The 16,315-nt window shown below is 38.6% G+C and overlaps 1 protein-coding gene across 1 annotated transcript in view; it reads right to left on the bottom strand.

Moving 5' to 3' along the window:
* Positions 1-16,315, bottom strand: part of FLG2 (filaggrin family member 2) — an 86,881-nt gene that overhangs the window by 61,269 nt on the left and 9,297 nt on the right. Inside the window, exons 3-4 of the mRNA XM_042782313.1 lie at positions 15,477-16,170; positions 13,876-15,393 (exon numbers count right to left, since the gene is read on the bottom strand). Coding sequence (XP_042638247.1) covers positions 13,876-15,393; positions 15,477-16,170 — 2,212 coding nt within the window. The remainder of the gene's footprint in view (positions 1-13,875; positions 15,394-15,476; positions 16,171-16,315) is intronic.

Here is a 16,315-nt window from a genome sequence, read left to right as displayed (position 1 = left end):
CACCTCAGAAACCCAAGGAGGGGTCGCTATGAGTTGGATCCAACTTGACGGCAGTGAGTTTGAGCTCCTTATGTAATAGAAATAACCAATTTGAAATATAATAGAAAAATCTCATTTACATGAACAAAAATATAAAGTAGCCTAAAGAGAACCTAACCAAAAAGTGCAATGCTTTTATAGGGAGGGAAAAAACTTTACAGAAGAACATACAAGGAAACTTAAATGAACGAGAAATACAGCGTATTAGTAAGATGGTCAGTTGTCTCTAAATTAATTCAAAAATTTAATGCAATTCCTTTTAAAGTCCTTGAAGGATTTTCCAAAACACTTGATAAATGATTCTATAATTCATATAGAAGCATAAACATGCAAGAAAGGTCAATATATCTTTGGAATAAAAGAACAAAGCTGAGGGAGAGGTTACCACACTTGAGATCTAGACACTTTAAAAAGCATCAGTCGTTAAAATATGATGTAGAAAGAGAAACAGTGGACTAGAGGAGAAAGCCAGAAACAGTCCAATCTGTATATGGAAAATTTGAAACTGATATAGGTATTATTTCAAATAAGTGAGAAATGTCATTACTTAAAATTGCATGGGATAATATTTGAGGGATATGTTAAGATTAAATAGATACTTCCATAGAAAATCTGATGATGTCTTACACAGTAAGTTTCAGATGATTACATGACCTGAACCTAAACTGAAACTAATCCAAACCTCAACATACAAAAAAACTTCAAATTATTTGAGAAGTTATAGGAAAATGGAAAGTATCTTTACTTCCCAGCAGAGAATGCCTTCTTGAATATGTCCCAAAAAGCCAAATTCATAGAGAAAAAGTAGGTAAGTTGATCGTATAAAAATTCAAATTTTCTTTTTAATATAAGACATGATAAAAGTTAAATGAAAACTGGTAAGTTGGAAGAAATATTAGCAATATATCTAATAGTGCTGCCAGAGCTCTGATCTAAGAGGCAAAAGATTGGTATTCACACCACACAGAGTAATAACCCAGGTAAGATAAATAACCCAATAGTAAAAGAAGGAAGGATATAAGCAAGTATTTCATAGAATAGAAAACACAACAAGGCAAAACAATAAGAAAAGACACTTAACCTCACTGATATTCCTGAAATGCAAATTAAAATAATGATGATAGATGCTATTATTTACCTGTCAGAATCTTCTCGAGTTGATAATATCAACTTTTGGCATAGTGTTGAGAAAAGAGAACTTTGATAAACCTCTGATGAGAGTATAATTAATACAAATGCTTTAGAGGGAAATTTGGCAATATCTATTAAAATTAAAAATGCACACACCCTATGAGCCAGTAATTCTGTTTCTAGGTATCCACCCTGGAGAAACATACATGTGAACAAGATATTTACTGCAGCATTATTTGTAATACTGAAAAACTGAAAACATGTTTTTTTTGTTGTTGTTGTTAGTTGCCATTGAGTCAACTCAGACTCAGGGAAACCCCATGTGTGCAGAGTGCTTTAAAGGAAATAAATATTCATGTTGTTGTTGTTGTTGTTACGTGCCATGGACTCGGACCTGACTCAAAGCGACCCCTCCTTGGGTTTCCAAGGCAGAATCATTACGGAAGTAGATTGCCCCATCTTCCTTCTGAGGAGTGGCTGGTGGGTTTGAACCACCAGCCTTCTGGTTAGCAGTCAAGTGCCTTAGCCAGTATGCTACCAGAGCTCCCATATATTCATGTAGTATTGTATAATTAAAATTAATTTGACAGTAATTGGTGGGTATAATCTACATAAACAATGCTCTTTTAGGTCCTCAATAATTTTTAAAAGGCAAAGGGGACCTTGAGACAGAAAAATCTGGGAATCACTTCTGTGTGGAAATAATTGCTCATTGAATGGATAAAAACTAATTCGTAAGACAAATATGGAGAAAGCTGTACTTCACCTTCATCCTAGACATAATCATCATGCTCAATTGTTTGTTTCTATAAAGAATTTTAAAGTTTATTTCATTCAGTAAATGAAGCAGGTTTTCATGCAAGCATGTTCACCAACTAGAAGACTGACAAAAGCCAAGTTAACATCCACACTAGAGAACTGACCCTATAAACTAAACGTGCTGACCAAAGCTGGAATATTTGCCACACAAAATATTTTGGGGTCCTTTCTAATTTCTCGGATCTCCAACTGAGTTACTTCTTTTCCTATATTCCCTGATTGTGCAGGGTTGGAGGTATACAAGAGATAGATTCAAACCTTTGTCTTCAAAATCATCCTGACTTAATATAATTGGTCCCATAGCTCCTGGTTCCCAACCCTCAAGAGCAACAGAGAGCTTTCTTTCCTGTACTCTCTGAAAGTTCAGAGTCTTACTTATGTTTCTTCCCTCTAAATCCTCAAGGGAATTAAGGTGTTATTAGTTTGACTCCTTCCAACAAGATAATTTAAACTTCAGTTAGTCTATCTCTGTTATATGAGCTTGACCAATATCCATCCTGTTCAAACATCTCTTTGTTCCCTTGAGGGACCTTGCTTTCCAGGTCCCTGGAACAGGAATTGTTCTGTTTCTTTGTTTTGGATCATGTTCTTTTTCTGCACTCTGATTCAAATGAATGTGACCTTGCACTTGTTTCTGTCACAGCACTTTACTTTTCTCCTCATTAAAGATGAATAATTTGCTTTGACCCTGAAGCATGGTAGTATTGTTTTCTGATCCATTTTGTAACAAGCTTGTGTTAGTTTCATTAAAATTGCCCAAGAGATCATAGTGCTGAATCTCTGAGTCTCATGCATTGCCACGCCTCACATGGTCTATTCTCTGCAAAGAGTCACATTCAAAGAAGCAGAGGGAAAAAAAAAAAAAAAAAACCAAGAAGAATTATCATAAAAAAATGAAATTCTAATCTACAAAAATCAGTTGGATACCTCTACACCAACAAAGAGATCTCTGAGAAGGAAATAAGGAAACACCATACCATTTACAACAGCTACCAAGATGATAAAGTACTTAGGAATAAATCTTACCAGGGACACAAAAGACCTATACAAAGAAAACTACAAAACATTAGTGTAAGAAACTATAAGAGACCTGCATAAATGGAAGAATATCCTATGCTTGTGGATCGGAAGACTGAACATTGTGAAAATGTCAGTACTACCCAAAGTAATCTATATATTCAATGCAATCCCAATCCAAATTCCATCAACATTCTCTAAGGACATGGAAAAATCAGTCACTAATTTTATATGGAAAGGTAAGAGCATGGTTAGGCAAAGCACTACTGAAGAATTAAAAAAAAAAAAAGGAGGTCTCACACTTCTGAATCTCAAACCTACTATACAATCACAGTAGTCAAAACAGCTTGGTATTGATACTATGATAGACACATAGGTTAGTGAAACAGAACTGAGAGTCCAAAAATAAATCAATCCACCTATGGACAGCTCACCTTTGACAAAGGACTGAAACCTCTTCAATGGGGAAAAGATAGTCTCTTCAACAAATGGTGCTGGCAAAACTGGGTATCCATTTGCATAAAAAGGAAACAAGATCCATACCTCACACCATACACAAAAATGAACTCAAGATGAATCAAAGACCTAAATGTAAAACCCAAAACTAAAAAGTTCATCAAACATAAAATAGGGGCAAAGCCAGGAGCCCTAATTTATAGTATAAGAGACTATCAAGCATAACCTAAAATGCACAAACAGCAGAAGAGAAACTAGATGACTAGGACCTTCTGATAATTAAATTCTTAAATGTCTCAAAAGACTTCTTCAAGAAAGTAAAAAGAGAACCTACAGATTGGGAAAAAGTATTTGGCAATGACATAGCCTACAAGGGACTTATCTCTAAAATTTATAGAAAACAACACTTCAACATCAAAAAGACAAACAATCCAAATCAAAAATTGGGAAAGAATATAAACAGACACTTTACCAAAGAAGTTATTCAGGCAGCCAACATGAAGAAATGCTCATGTGAATACAAACATGAATCATTTAATATTTTATTTAAAAGCCTTTTTTATTTAAAAGGATGCATAATACTTCATTACAAAATATTCAAGCAATACAGAAAATTGGGAAAGAATTGTAAAAGAAGATATTAACAAAATCACCTCCAATTCCATGACATAGAAATAATCAGTGTTAAACTTCGTTCCAGGTATATTTCTTTGCATGTGTACAGATGGATGGGGAGTTAGATAGACAAAATTTATTAAACACAGTGGACTCATACCATTTATTTTATTTTAAATAAAAATTGAACAATTTTACATGGTATATTAAATTTTATTAAAATTAACTTGAAAAACAGGTTCTAAAGTGAAAATGAAGAAAGATAAGTGCCTTTTTTATACTAATACACCTATAAGATTCCCTAGGGGTAAGAGGAAAAGAGCATGAACAATACTGGGAGATAAAAATGAGTTTTTTACAATTAGAAGTTTTAATGGTAAGCAATACTAATTGGCTCCCTACTGTAAGAAGTGAAGAGATTAGCAGTCTGTGCTTCCTCTCACCCTTCCTCCTCTTCCTCATTTTTGATGGATGTTATTTTTACTTTGTTACCAAATTTAACCAAATTCATTGCTGTTGAGTTGATTCTGACTCATAGCAACCCTATATGATAGAGGACAACTGCTCCATAGGGTTTCTAGGGCTGTAAATCTTTATGGAAGCAGACTGCCTCATCTTTTCCCCACAGAGTGAGTGATGGTTTCAAACTGCTGACCTCTTGGTTAGCAGCGGGATGCTTAATCACTGTGCCACTGGGACTCCATTTGCTTTATTCAAACCCCATAACCAAACCCACTACTACTGAGCCACTTCCAACTCATAGTGACCTCCATTTGGTTTCCTAGGCAGTAAATCTTTACAGAAGTAGATTGCCCCAACTTCCTTCTATGGAGCAGCTGGTGGGTTTGAACTACTGACTTTCTAGTTTGCAGCCAAATGCCTTACCCAATATACCACAAGAGCTCCTTTTCGCTTTGTTAGGAGGTTTCAGAAGTATTTTTATATTCTTCTGCATTCAAGATTCTCTCAGTTTTATGCCCATGTCTTCTCCATCCATGTCTAAGTTCTTTATTTAGATGCATCTCTGAGTTGCCCATATTTTAACTTTGAGTTTTTTCATGGATGTCGCTTCTGGGAAAATGTTGATTATCTCAAATTACATTCTGGTTAAATTTTCATTATCATTAATGTATACTTTGGCTGTTTAAAGGCTCTTTCCATTTTGACAATGACATATTCTAGGGAAGAGTAATGAGAGTCATTGACAAGAATTACTTTTTTTTATTGTTGTAAAAATATAGGTAACCCAACATTTGCCAATTCTACAATTTTCACCGGTACAATTCAGTGAAACTAATTACATCAGCCATATTGTTCAACCATCACCAACATCCATATTTTTCTTCCCCATAAACAGAAACTCAATACTAGCAAAAAAACACTCTCCTCTTTCCCCTTCCCTCCCACCTCTGGTAACCACTGTTAATCTCTGATCGTATACATTTGCCTGTTCTAAGTGTTTCCTATTATGAGTCATACAATGTTTGTCTTCTTGTGATTGACTTTATTTTTATTCTGCACAATGCTTTCAAAGTTCATCATGCTGTGGCATGTATGAGGACTTCATTTCTCTTTATGGCAGAGTAGTATTCCACTGTGTGTATAGACCACACAATGTTTTGTTTACCTTTTCATCTCTTGATGGGTATTTGGATTATATCCACCTTTTGGCTATTGTGAATTGTGCTGCAGTGAACATTAATGTACATGTGACTGTTAACATCACTGCTTTCAGGCCTCTTGGGTATATACTTAAGAATGGGATTACTAGATCATAGAGTAGCTCTACTTTTAACTTGTTGAGGAATCACCAAACCATGTCTGCAGCAGCTGCACCATTTTGCAAAGAATGATTTATAGTAAAATACTTGGGGAAAAAAAGACATTTATAGTGTAGAATGTCACACTGATGCTCTTTTTGCTTTGTCCTCTGAGCACAATCCCTCTAGAGCATTGTGAGGAAATGAAATAAAAATGGTCAATACATCCTCTATCCTGTTCTACAATATATACAAATTAAAAATATTCCAGTAGAAGCCCAAATACCTCCATTTTAACGCCATACTTTATCCTTAACAGAAATAGGCAGAAGGTAGGAAAATACCTTGATCAATCATTAAAGGAGACATCTGTAAAGTCAATATTTCAAGTGATCCCATTGTTTCTTGTGGGAGAGGATCTCACAGCCTGGTGCAATGCACCATGATAAAATCTGGGATGGGTAAATTGGCATGAATTTATTTTGTTAAGTGGAAGAAGAGTTACTGTAAAGGCAGCATATGTTCTCAGAAAAAAAATTAGGATAAGATACATATAGAAGTTGAGAATTTTGGAAAGTTATTCCCCTGAAAATATCCATGTCTCTCCACTGATCTAAGTGAATGAAGCTGATTTCAGTGTAGGGAAGACATTCAAGAATGATAGGAACTCTGGTGAACCAACTAGCATATGTCTAGTCCAAAGTGAGATCAAAACCGCTCAGATCTGGCTAATTGTTGAGAAAGAATGTTAGCTCAGCGTTGCTGGATATTTGGCTTTTTAAAAGGAAAACAGAAATGCAGATTTTTATGATACCATGCCCCAGTCTCTAGACATTGTAAACTAATTCACATTTTAATCAGTGTGAACTAGTAGTGTGTTGGGCAAATGAAACACATCATTTGACTACACATGTCCTATTAGGTTTCCATGTGTGACTGGTGACCTGACCCAACTTTCCCATCTAAGGAAAATATCAACAAAATTTACTCTCTCATCCAAGTCTCTCTGTTTTTTTCTTTCCTGCAAAGTTTTTGTGTCTACTTGGTGACTCAAGCCAGAAATCTAGCAGATCGTCTTATGGACAGATCCATTTGATAAACCACAGAACTTTTCAGAAATGTGTTCTATGTCCAGCCCCTCTTCTCTATACCATATAACCTGTCATATTTTATATGGATTATTGCAGTAATCTCTTAATTAATCTCCACATCTCTAGTCTTGTCCCACTCTCCCCTCCCTGGCCACAAAACGGTCTTTCCAAAATGAAATTATGATCATATGAATTAGCAAAACACTCTTTGTTGACTCTTCATTGCTTATGGATAAAGACTAAAGTTCTAAGCAAGACTTATAAAGGCCATTATGATCTGACCTCTGCCTATTGTTCCAGCATCATTTCTTGTCATGTCACCACACACAACATGTGTCTTAGCTATGCTGAATTATTTTCAGGTTCCCTGACCTCACCATGGTCTTTCTTACTTTAAAGACTTTACCCGCATTTATTTTTTTCAATCTGCCTGGATTGGTCTCCCCAAGTTGACCTGGATAACTCCTGGCCTTTTTTGTAAACCCAATGCATATTTCATCTCTTTTCTTAAAGGGATTTTTTGAGTCTTCTTTTCTTCACTTCTAATGAGGTTAGTTGAGAAATTCATCCTTGGTGCTAACACAGTACCTTGATTGTATCTATGATAGCATTTGCCACGGTATTCATATCTGTTGCTTTTGCATATGCTGGTCTCCCTGATAAACATGCAAGCTCCTAAAGGACAGCTGCGTGCTTTTCTCCTATTTGTAATTGCAGTACCAAGTACAGTGTTTGTCAGTGAAGTGGTTATTTACTCCTTTTCAATGAATGAATGAGTGAACAATTGACCCTGCTGTTGCATAGATGACACCCACATTATCTGAATCATCCGGATTATGTCATAGAACTAATCAGAGAAGGATTGCTGATCAGCCTGGTCCACATTCTCAAGTTACTTGTGGCAGGAGAGCTGTAGAAATGTATTTTGTCACACATAGGTGGAGCTCAAACAGCTATTCTTTCAGAGTTGGCCGGCCAGCCTTGGCAAAACTCAGAAAAGGCATTAGGAAGAATAAGGCAAGGACTTGGAAGAAAAGAGCAGTAGGAACTAGATCATAATGTTGCTGAAAAATAAAGCCAGCCAAGTATTCCCGTACTCTCCCAGATATTCAAATCTGGTCTATGTGGTGTGATTTGGAAGGCAACAAAACCCTCGTCCAACCCTGAAACTGAACTAACTGGAAACAATTGGAGGTTCTGATGCATTTGTAAATGCTACTTGGAATAAAGTATTTTGAATGAGATGTGATTTTGTTTGTTTATTGGCTGATTGGTTTTCAAGACACCCAGTCCACCTAGCAGTTCAATAAGCAATCTCAGAGCTGACAAAACCTCATCCTGAGTTTTTCAAGAAGACAAGTGTCGAACTAGTGTCCTATTAAAGCCCTCTTGACAAAAAGGAAAGAATGATACTACTGAGTGAGGTATGGAGAAACTTTTAACATTTTTTTTTTAAATTTAATCTATCTGTCTACCTATCTATTTATTTACCTTCTATCTATCATCTATTGATCTATCAATCAATCAGTCGATCAGCTATAGATCTCATCTTTCTCTATCTAATCTACCTACCCATTATCTATCGACCTCATCTCTATCTACCTACCTACTTATCATCTATAGATCTATTGGTCTATGTTCTAATAAGGGACTGAGAACCACCCAACAACCCTCAGAGCTTTAATCCTAGAGAAATTTGGTAAAGCCAGAAATGTATTTAAATGATTTAGAATCACAGGGTGATCTTTGATTTCATCCTTTTCCTAATTATTGAGCTTAATTTGTAGGTAATAAACCAAAACCACACCACTGCCGTCGAGTCGATTCTGACTCATAGTGACCCCTCCTTAGGTTTCCAAGGTGGTATCACTATGGAAGTAGATTGCCTAACCTTCCTTGTGAGGAGTGGCTGGTGGGTTTGAACTTCCAGGAGGACACAATATTTCCATCAAATACATTATGGAAAAATGAGAAAAATCAGCAACATAAGAAACAATTTTAATATATCAAAATAATCTTTAGAAAATGGACACATTTTCCCTTGCAAATTCCATACTTCCTTGTGCTAAATGCCTCATAATACAAAGAGCATGTACGTTCCTCCTACTGATAACTATAAGCAGAGCTTCACTGGGTTTCATTTATCATGTTCCTCACAGATTAGGTAAGATCTTGCTCAAGATGAGTTGCAGGGTCTGGGTTAGTGGCCTTTTAACAGTGCCAAAGTGTACATTATTAGAGGAAGCTGCTCTCTGTTTGATGGCTTGATTCATTTGCAATCAATTCATTTGTAGTCAATTCCAACATTGTGTCAATTTTCATCCTTTCTACATTATCTTGCCCCATTAACTAATAAACTTATCTTTGATTACATTAGAGTGCCCCACACAACTTGCATTCAGTTTGTAGTATTATTTTAGAAGGCTGTCTCTGGATATTAATAGCTATTGGAGCGCAGGGGAAGGTATTTTGCATTCTAATAAAATAGCCAGTAATGTGGTGGGTCTATTACTGACCTTCAGTTTTCCACAGCCAAATATCATCTATATCTAGAAAATTTGGAGGAAGAGAAATTTCATTTTTCCTTCTCCCCAAGTCAGCCACTCAGAGTTCCTCCTCAGTGCCATGAGCTTCTCCTGGATAATCCGAGTCATGCTGTGAAGAATACTTTGACACACTTGATACTTCTTGGCATAGAGGTGCTTTGTGTACAGCATGCTGGCATGCAGGCTCTGGCTCTTTAAGCCTGTTGCTATCAAGTCATTTCTGACTCAGGGAGGCCTTATGGGTTACAGACTACAACTGTTCCATAGGGTTTTCTTGGCTGTAATCCTCATGGAAACAAATCACCAGGCCTTTTTACCACAGTGCTGCAGGATGGGTTCAAACCACCAACCTTCTAGGTTAGTATTTGGGTGCAAACTCTTTGTGTCACCCAGGGACTGCACAGGTGCTGACAGAGGGAAAAATCTCTAACTATATATATCCTACAACTCTTCTGTCTTTCTAGCAGAATAACCTGTTGCCAATTGAGTTGATTCTGACTCACAGTGACTCTATAGGAAAGGTAGAACTGCCCCATCGGGTTTCCCAAACTGTAAACTTTATGGGAGCAGATTGCCATATATTTCTCCCATGGGGCTGCTGATAGGTTTGAACTGCTGACCTTTCGGTTAGCAGCCAAGCATTTTAGCCACTGTGCCATTAAGCTCCTCTCCAGCAGAATAAAATCAAGCTGTTCAACAGGGGGTTCCACATGGAAATATCTCAATTTATAAACTTTTTCCCTTGCAGACCACACCTGCTGTCTCATTTTCATCTTTACTTTTATTTTAGAAGAAAAATATCTAATTCTCTTCAAGTTATTTAAGAGTACTTTTGGAGAATTGATAAGGGACAAATGCCCTCAATTTGATTAAAACAAATTGAAGTATTGAGAAGTTTAGTAGTCTAGAATGTATTTAAAATTTTTCATTTTATTTAAACTTCAAATGATTGTGGTCAAAGATAATAGGAGGCACTCATAAAGATCTGACCTATACATTTATACATACTCACTCTCACACACACATAAAATATAGGCAAATTAATATTGCTTCAAGGGACTGGTGAAATTTTATATACTTCTGAATATTTACTTTGAGATTAAAGTATATAGAATTACAGACATATTGAATGAAAGAACTTTGACTTAGATAAAAGGAAACTATACTCTGGTCACAGCAGCCCTTCTAGTTAGCTGCATGATATGGCAAGTTAATCTCTGGGCCTCATTTACCTTGTGTAAAATGGAAAGTAGTTAGATGAGATTAAGTATGTTAATTTTTCATGATTCTTTGGTAATTAGTGTTTATTTAGTGAATGAATGGACAATGGATAGATTTATATGAATTGATTACATTTAGGGTTAGCTATCTATCTAGCTGTCTAATATCCATCCCTGGTGGCACAATGGTTAAGCACTTGATTGGTAACCAGAAGGTCAGTAGTTTGAACCCAGCCACTCTGCTAGAGAAAGAGGTGGCAGTCTGCTTCCATAAAGATTTACAGCGTTGGGAACCCATGGGACAGTTCTACTCCATCTTATAGGGTCCCTATGAGTCCCTATGAGTCAGTCAGCAATGGGTTGTCATATACACAACTATTTTTATGTGTATCCTTGGTAGTATAGGGAGCTCTGGTAGCATAGTGCCTAAGGCATTTTGACCACTAACCAGGCTGGCGGTTTAAAGCCACCAGCCACTCCTGGGAAGGAAGACTGAGCAATCTACTTCTGTAGAGATACCGCTTTGGAAACCCAAGAGGGGTTGCTATGAGTTACATTCGATTAGATGACAGTGAGTTTTTTTTTTTTTTTTTTAATTTTTGTGGGGTAGTATAATGGTAATTATATTCCATTTACTATCATGACTAATGTTACTGTTGATTGCATAGCATGATTGACCTATAGTTCCTAAAGTAAACTTGTCGCTGTCAAGTAGATTCCGATTCATAGCAACTGTACTGTTCCAGAGTAGAATGCTCTGTGGAATTTTATTGGCAGTAATCTTTAAAGAAGTAGTTTGCCAGACATTTTTTCCAAGGTGCTGCTTTAGGTTAGTAGTTGAGTGCAAACTGTTTGCACCACCAGACACTTTCTAAAGTACAGTTCTCCTTAAAATAAAATTAAGAAAAGAGTATTTTCTGAGTGTAATGAGAAGAATGAATCTGGTTTTTGGTTTCTCACTTAATCCCTGCCCCCCATTAAAGCTTATGATCTTGAACACCGACTGACAAATTTCACTTTTGTATGGATTCTAAAAATGAAGGTGGAAGAATAAAAGTTTGATTCACCGTCTCTCCTAACCCAGCAGCCCCCCACTCCCACTCTGGGATGGGAGAGTGGAGCACCAAACTCAAATTCAGAAGACCTAGACTGCTAACCAGAAGGCTGATGGTTCAAACCCACCAGCCACTCCTCAGAAGGAAGGTTGGGCAATCTACTTCCGTAGTGATACCACCTCAGAAACCCAAGGTCGCTATGAGTTGGATCTGACTCAGTGGCGGTGAGTAGGGAATTAGCACTGTTTGATTAGATTAAGCATTCTTTGTTTAGCTTTTTTTTTTTTTTTTAATCTGGAAATTGAGGAAGTGATCTTTAAGGTCCTTATTAGCTCTGACATTATGGACATTCTCTTTGGGTTTTATAATAATAAACTTCCTATTGAAGTTAGTCTCTTTTGCACATACTTTTCTATCCCTGTTACTTCTCTTATTACTTATAATACATTCATATATTTTCTCTTCTCAGACAGGGGTATATTTTAAATTGTTTTTCTTGTACTGCAAACTTTGGGACCCCTAACCCACTCCCATTAGCCTCCATTAGAAGGCATATTTCAATTAATATTTTTGGCAGAGAAGTCTGTTGTGGATAGCTCTTACTTCTGGAGTTTGGGTTCTTAAGAAATTGGCAAGCAAAATTATGTTTGATCACGATCTCTGTGATTATCATGATTAACCAATGCATCTGAGGTCAATTCCTCAGTATGAAGTTTTCCTTTCTGTGAATATTTTGGATGGTGATTGGATTAAGGAAAAGATCAGATGTGGTTGAGTTTTTTCTTGTTTTCCTTATTATTGGTATCTGAGTGCTTAAATGGCAGGTGTCCAGAGGTAAAAGAAAGAAATGTGCATCGAACAAATGGCAAGCAGCCACGTCCGTATTTTAAGAATGAATGAGAAGACACATACTTTGATGAAAAGTTTATTGCCAGTTTTTTACACAAATCAGTTTTCTGAAAACCATACCCATGAGGTTATGACAATAAATTCAAAAGAGTAGTATACAGGTCTAGTGGAGGTACAGTAGATGTAAATATCCTGAATTTTCACTTTGGGAACTGCCACAATATTTTTGCCTCAAGCTATAAAATGTATTACAATGTTTCTAGAGAAGTTTTGGCTCCTAAACCATGTCTTTTAGCTCCCTGGATAGATTTTTCAATGATCAATTAAAACAAATTTTGGAAAATTCAAATTTTGAGTCTCAGGACTTCTGGTAAAATGGCAGAATATGCAGACAAGCTACACAGACCCTGTTCAACAAATTTTGAGTCTCAGAAATTAAAAATATGTATCTGCTTATGTTAATTTCAAAGCATTCAAACCACTTTGCCATATAGTTCTGAATTCAGTCCCATATGCCATTTTCTTTTTCCTTTCACTAATTTCTAACCAAGGAGCACAATGATTCTGGAGCTTTACAAAAAATCTTGCACCAAGCAGAAAGAATAGAGTACAGTACTACAGTTAAAGTAAAAGAACAGACACATACCATACCCCCCACTACCAGAAGAAGGGAATATGTTAAATTTCTTGATTGCATGGTGCATATCTCCTTTCTACTTTGGGTTTATTCCTGTCTTGTGTTTGTTCCTTTTCTATTGGCTTTTTACTCAGAGTAATAACACCTTTGTTCTTGACTAGAATTGAGGTTGCTTACTCTGGTTCCCCGAGAAGGTCCATACCCAGACTGCCCATAGTCATATGCTGCACTACCATAACTTCCATGTTTCCAGGTTTGACCTGATCCATGTCTTTGCCTTTCACTATCCCACGATTGAGAATGATTTGCTCTAGACTGACCATAACTGCTGCTTGATTGTGTTCTTATGCTGTCCTGTGACTGCTTATGAGTATCATGTGACTGTGTATGGCTGGAGCCATGCCTCTCTATTGTGGTAGATCCTGATTGTTCATGGGTAGGTGTTGATTGGCCATGAGCAGAGTCTGAGTGTGGAGACGTATCTCTTGTCTGTCCATGAATGAATTCCTGCTCCCCTAATGTTCCAGATCCTGATTGTCCATGAGTGGGTGTCTGCCTTTGATGTGACACTGAGTGTTTAGAGCTATCTACTGAATGTTTATTGCTAGATTCATAGCTTCTGGTTGAATTAGTTACTGACTGTTTGGAGAAAGATTGAAGCTGTCCATGAGTGGATGCTGGATGTCTCTGTGAGGCTCCAGAATACTGTTCACTGTCACTGGACTGACTCTGGCTAGAATCTCTTCTCCCAGTTGTCCTGGACCCTGACTGTGTAGATTCTTCATGGCCAGACTGGGCGTATGTAGTGGTGTCTCCTGATTGTCCATGAGAAGATCTCTGTCTTCTGTTGGACCCTGACTCTCCATGCTGAGATCCAGGTTGACCATGAGTGAATCCTGAGTGCATTTCTTCAGCCCGTGAATGCCATTCACTGTCACTGGACTGACTTTGGCTAGAGTCCCTTCTTCTACTTGTCCTGGACCCTGACTGTGTGTCTTGTCCAGGACCAGACTGGGCATGTCTAATGGTATCTCCTGACTGTCCATGAGAAGATCTCTGCCTTCTGCTGGACCCTGACTCTCCATGCTGAGATTCAGATTGACCATGAGTGAAGCCTGAGTGTGTTTCTTCTGCTCCTGAGTGCCATTCACTGTCACTGGACTGACTCTGACTAGAATCTCGTCTTCCAGTTGTCCTGGAACCTGACTGTGTAGAATGTCCAGACTGGACATGTCTAGTGGTGTCTCCTGACTGTCCATGAGAATATCTCTGTCTTCTGCTGGACCCTGACTCTCTATGCCGGGATCCTGAGTGGTCATGAGTGGCTCCAGAATGTCTGTGTAAGGCTCCTGAATGTTGTTCATTGTCACTGGACTGACTTTGGCTAGAATCCCTTCTTCCAGTTGTCCTGGACCCTGACTGTGTGGATTCTCCATGACCAGAGTGGGTGTGTGTAGTGGTGTCTCCTGACTGTCCATAAGAAGAACTCTGTCTTCTGCTGTACCCTGATTCTCCATGCTGAGATCCAGGTTGCTCATGAATGAATCCTGAGTGTGTTTCTTCTGCTCCTGAATGCCATTCACTGTCACTAGACTGACTCTGGCTAGAATCTCTTCTTCCATTTGTCCTGGACCCTGACTGTGTGGATTCTCTATGACCGTACTGGGTATGTGTAGAGGTATCTCCTGACTGTCCATGAGATGATCTCTGTCTTCTACTGGACCTAGGCTCTCCATGCTGAGATCCTGAGTGGTCATGAGTACCTCCTGAGTGCCTTTGTGAGGCTCTGGAATGTTGTTCATTGTCACTGCACTGAGTATGGCTAGATCCTTGTCTTGTGCTATATCCTGACTCTTCATGGGTAAGTGTTCCTGACTGTCCATGGTCATTTCTGGAATCCCTGAGTGGGGATGATGAATATCTCTCCCAGTTATCTGACTGACTTTCACTGTCACTTGATCGGCTATGGCTTGATGACTGTCTTCCTGTTCTGCCTAGTGCTCTCCCTTTCTGTCTTGATCCTTGTCTTTGTTGTCTTTGTTGCTTATTGCCGTGAGTGCTATCATGACCTTCAGACTCACTTCCTGATACACTATGACCCTTGCTTCTTTCACTGTCACTCTGTGTTGTACTTTCTTGGCTACTTCCTCTTGTCTGGCTAGAGGACGAGTCTGAAAGTGGTTGTCCATATTTTGGACAATTTTTGCCTGAAGTTGGCCTACAACTTTCTTTTCCACTTACACTGGATTGTCTTGACCTTGACCCGTGTGACTCAAAGCTGGAAAGCTCACCTGAGCCAGACCTATGTTGTCCAAAGTGAGAAAACTGATGTGAGCCAGACCTATGTTGACCAATGCCAGAGGATTGACTTGAGCCAAACCCATGTTGGCCAGAGGATTGAGTTGATCCAGACGCATGTTGTCCAAATCCAAAGGACTGGCCTGATCCTGAACCCTGTGGGCCAGAGGATTGACTTGAGCTAAACTTATGTTGGCCATACCTTGACTGACTTGATCCAGACCCATGTTGGCCATAGCTTGAATGACCTGAGCCAGATCCATGTTGGCCAAAGCTAGAGGGCTGAGTTGAGCCAGACCCATGTTGGCCAGAGGACTGACTTGAGCCAGACCAGTGCTGACTAGAGGACTGACCTGAGCCAGACCCATATTGACTAGAGGACTGACCTGAACCAAACCCATGTTGGCCAGAAGACTGACTTGAGCCAGACCAGTGCTGACTAGAGGACTGACCTGAGCCAGAACCATGTTGACTAGAAGACTGACCTGAACCAAACCCATGTTGGCCAGAAGACTGACTTGAGCCACACCAGTGCTGACTAGAGGACTGACCTGAGCCAGAACCATGTTGAATAGAGGACTGACCTGAACCAAACCCATGTTGGCCAGAGGACTGACTTGAGCCAGACCAGTGTTTACTAGAGGACAGACCCGAGCTGGACCGATGTTGGCCAGAGGACTGACCTAAGCCAGACCCATGTTGACTAGAGGACTGACCTGAGCCAGACCAGTGTTGACTAGAGGACTGACCTGAGCCAGACCCATGTTGGCCAGAGGACTGAC

This window comes from Orycteropus afer, unplaced genomic scaffold (genome assembly GCF_000298275.1).
Source record: "Orycteropus afer afer isolate SDZICR_OR568_19922 unplaced genomic scaffold, OryAfe1.0 scaffold00290, whole genome shotgun sequence".
Classification (NCBI taxonomy): domain Eukaryota; kingdom Metazoa; phylum Chordata; class Mammalia; order Tubulidentata; family Orycteropodidae; genus Orycteropus; species Orycteropus afer.
The sequence above is the reverse complement of the archived record's forward strand: the minus strand, read 5'-3'. Positions and strand labels throughout refer to the sequence as shown.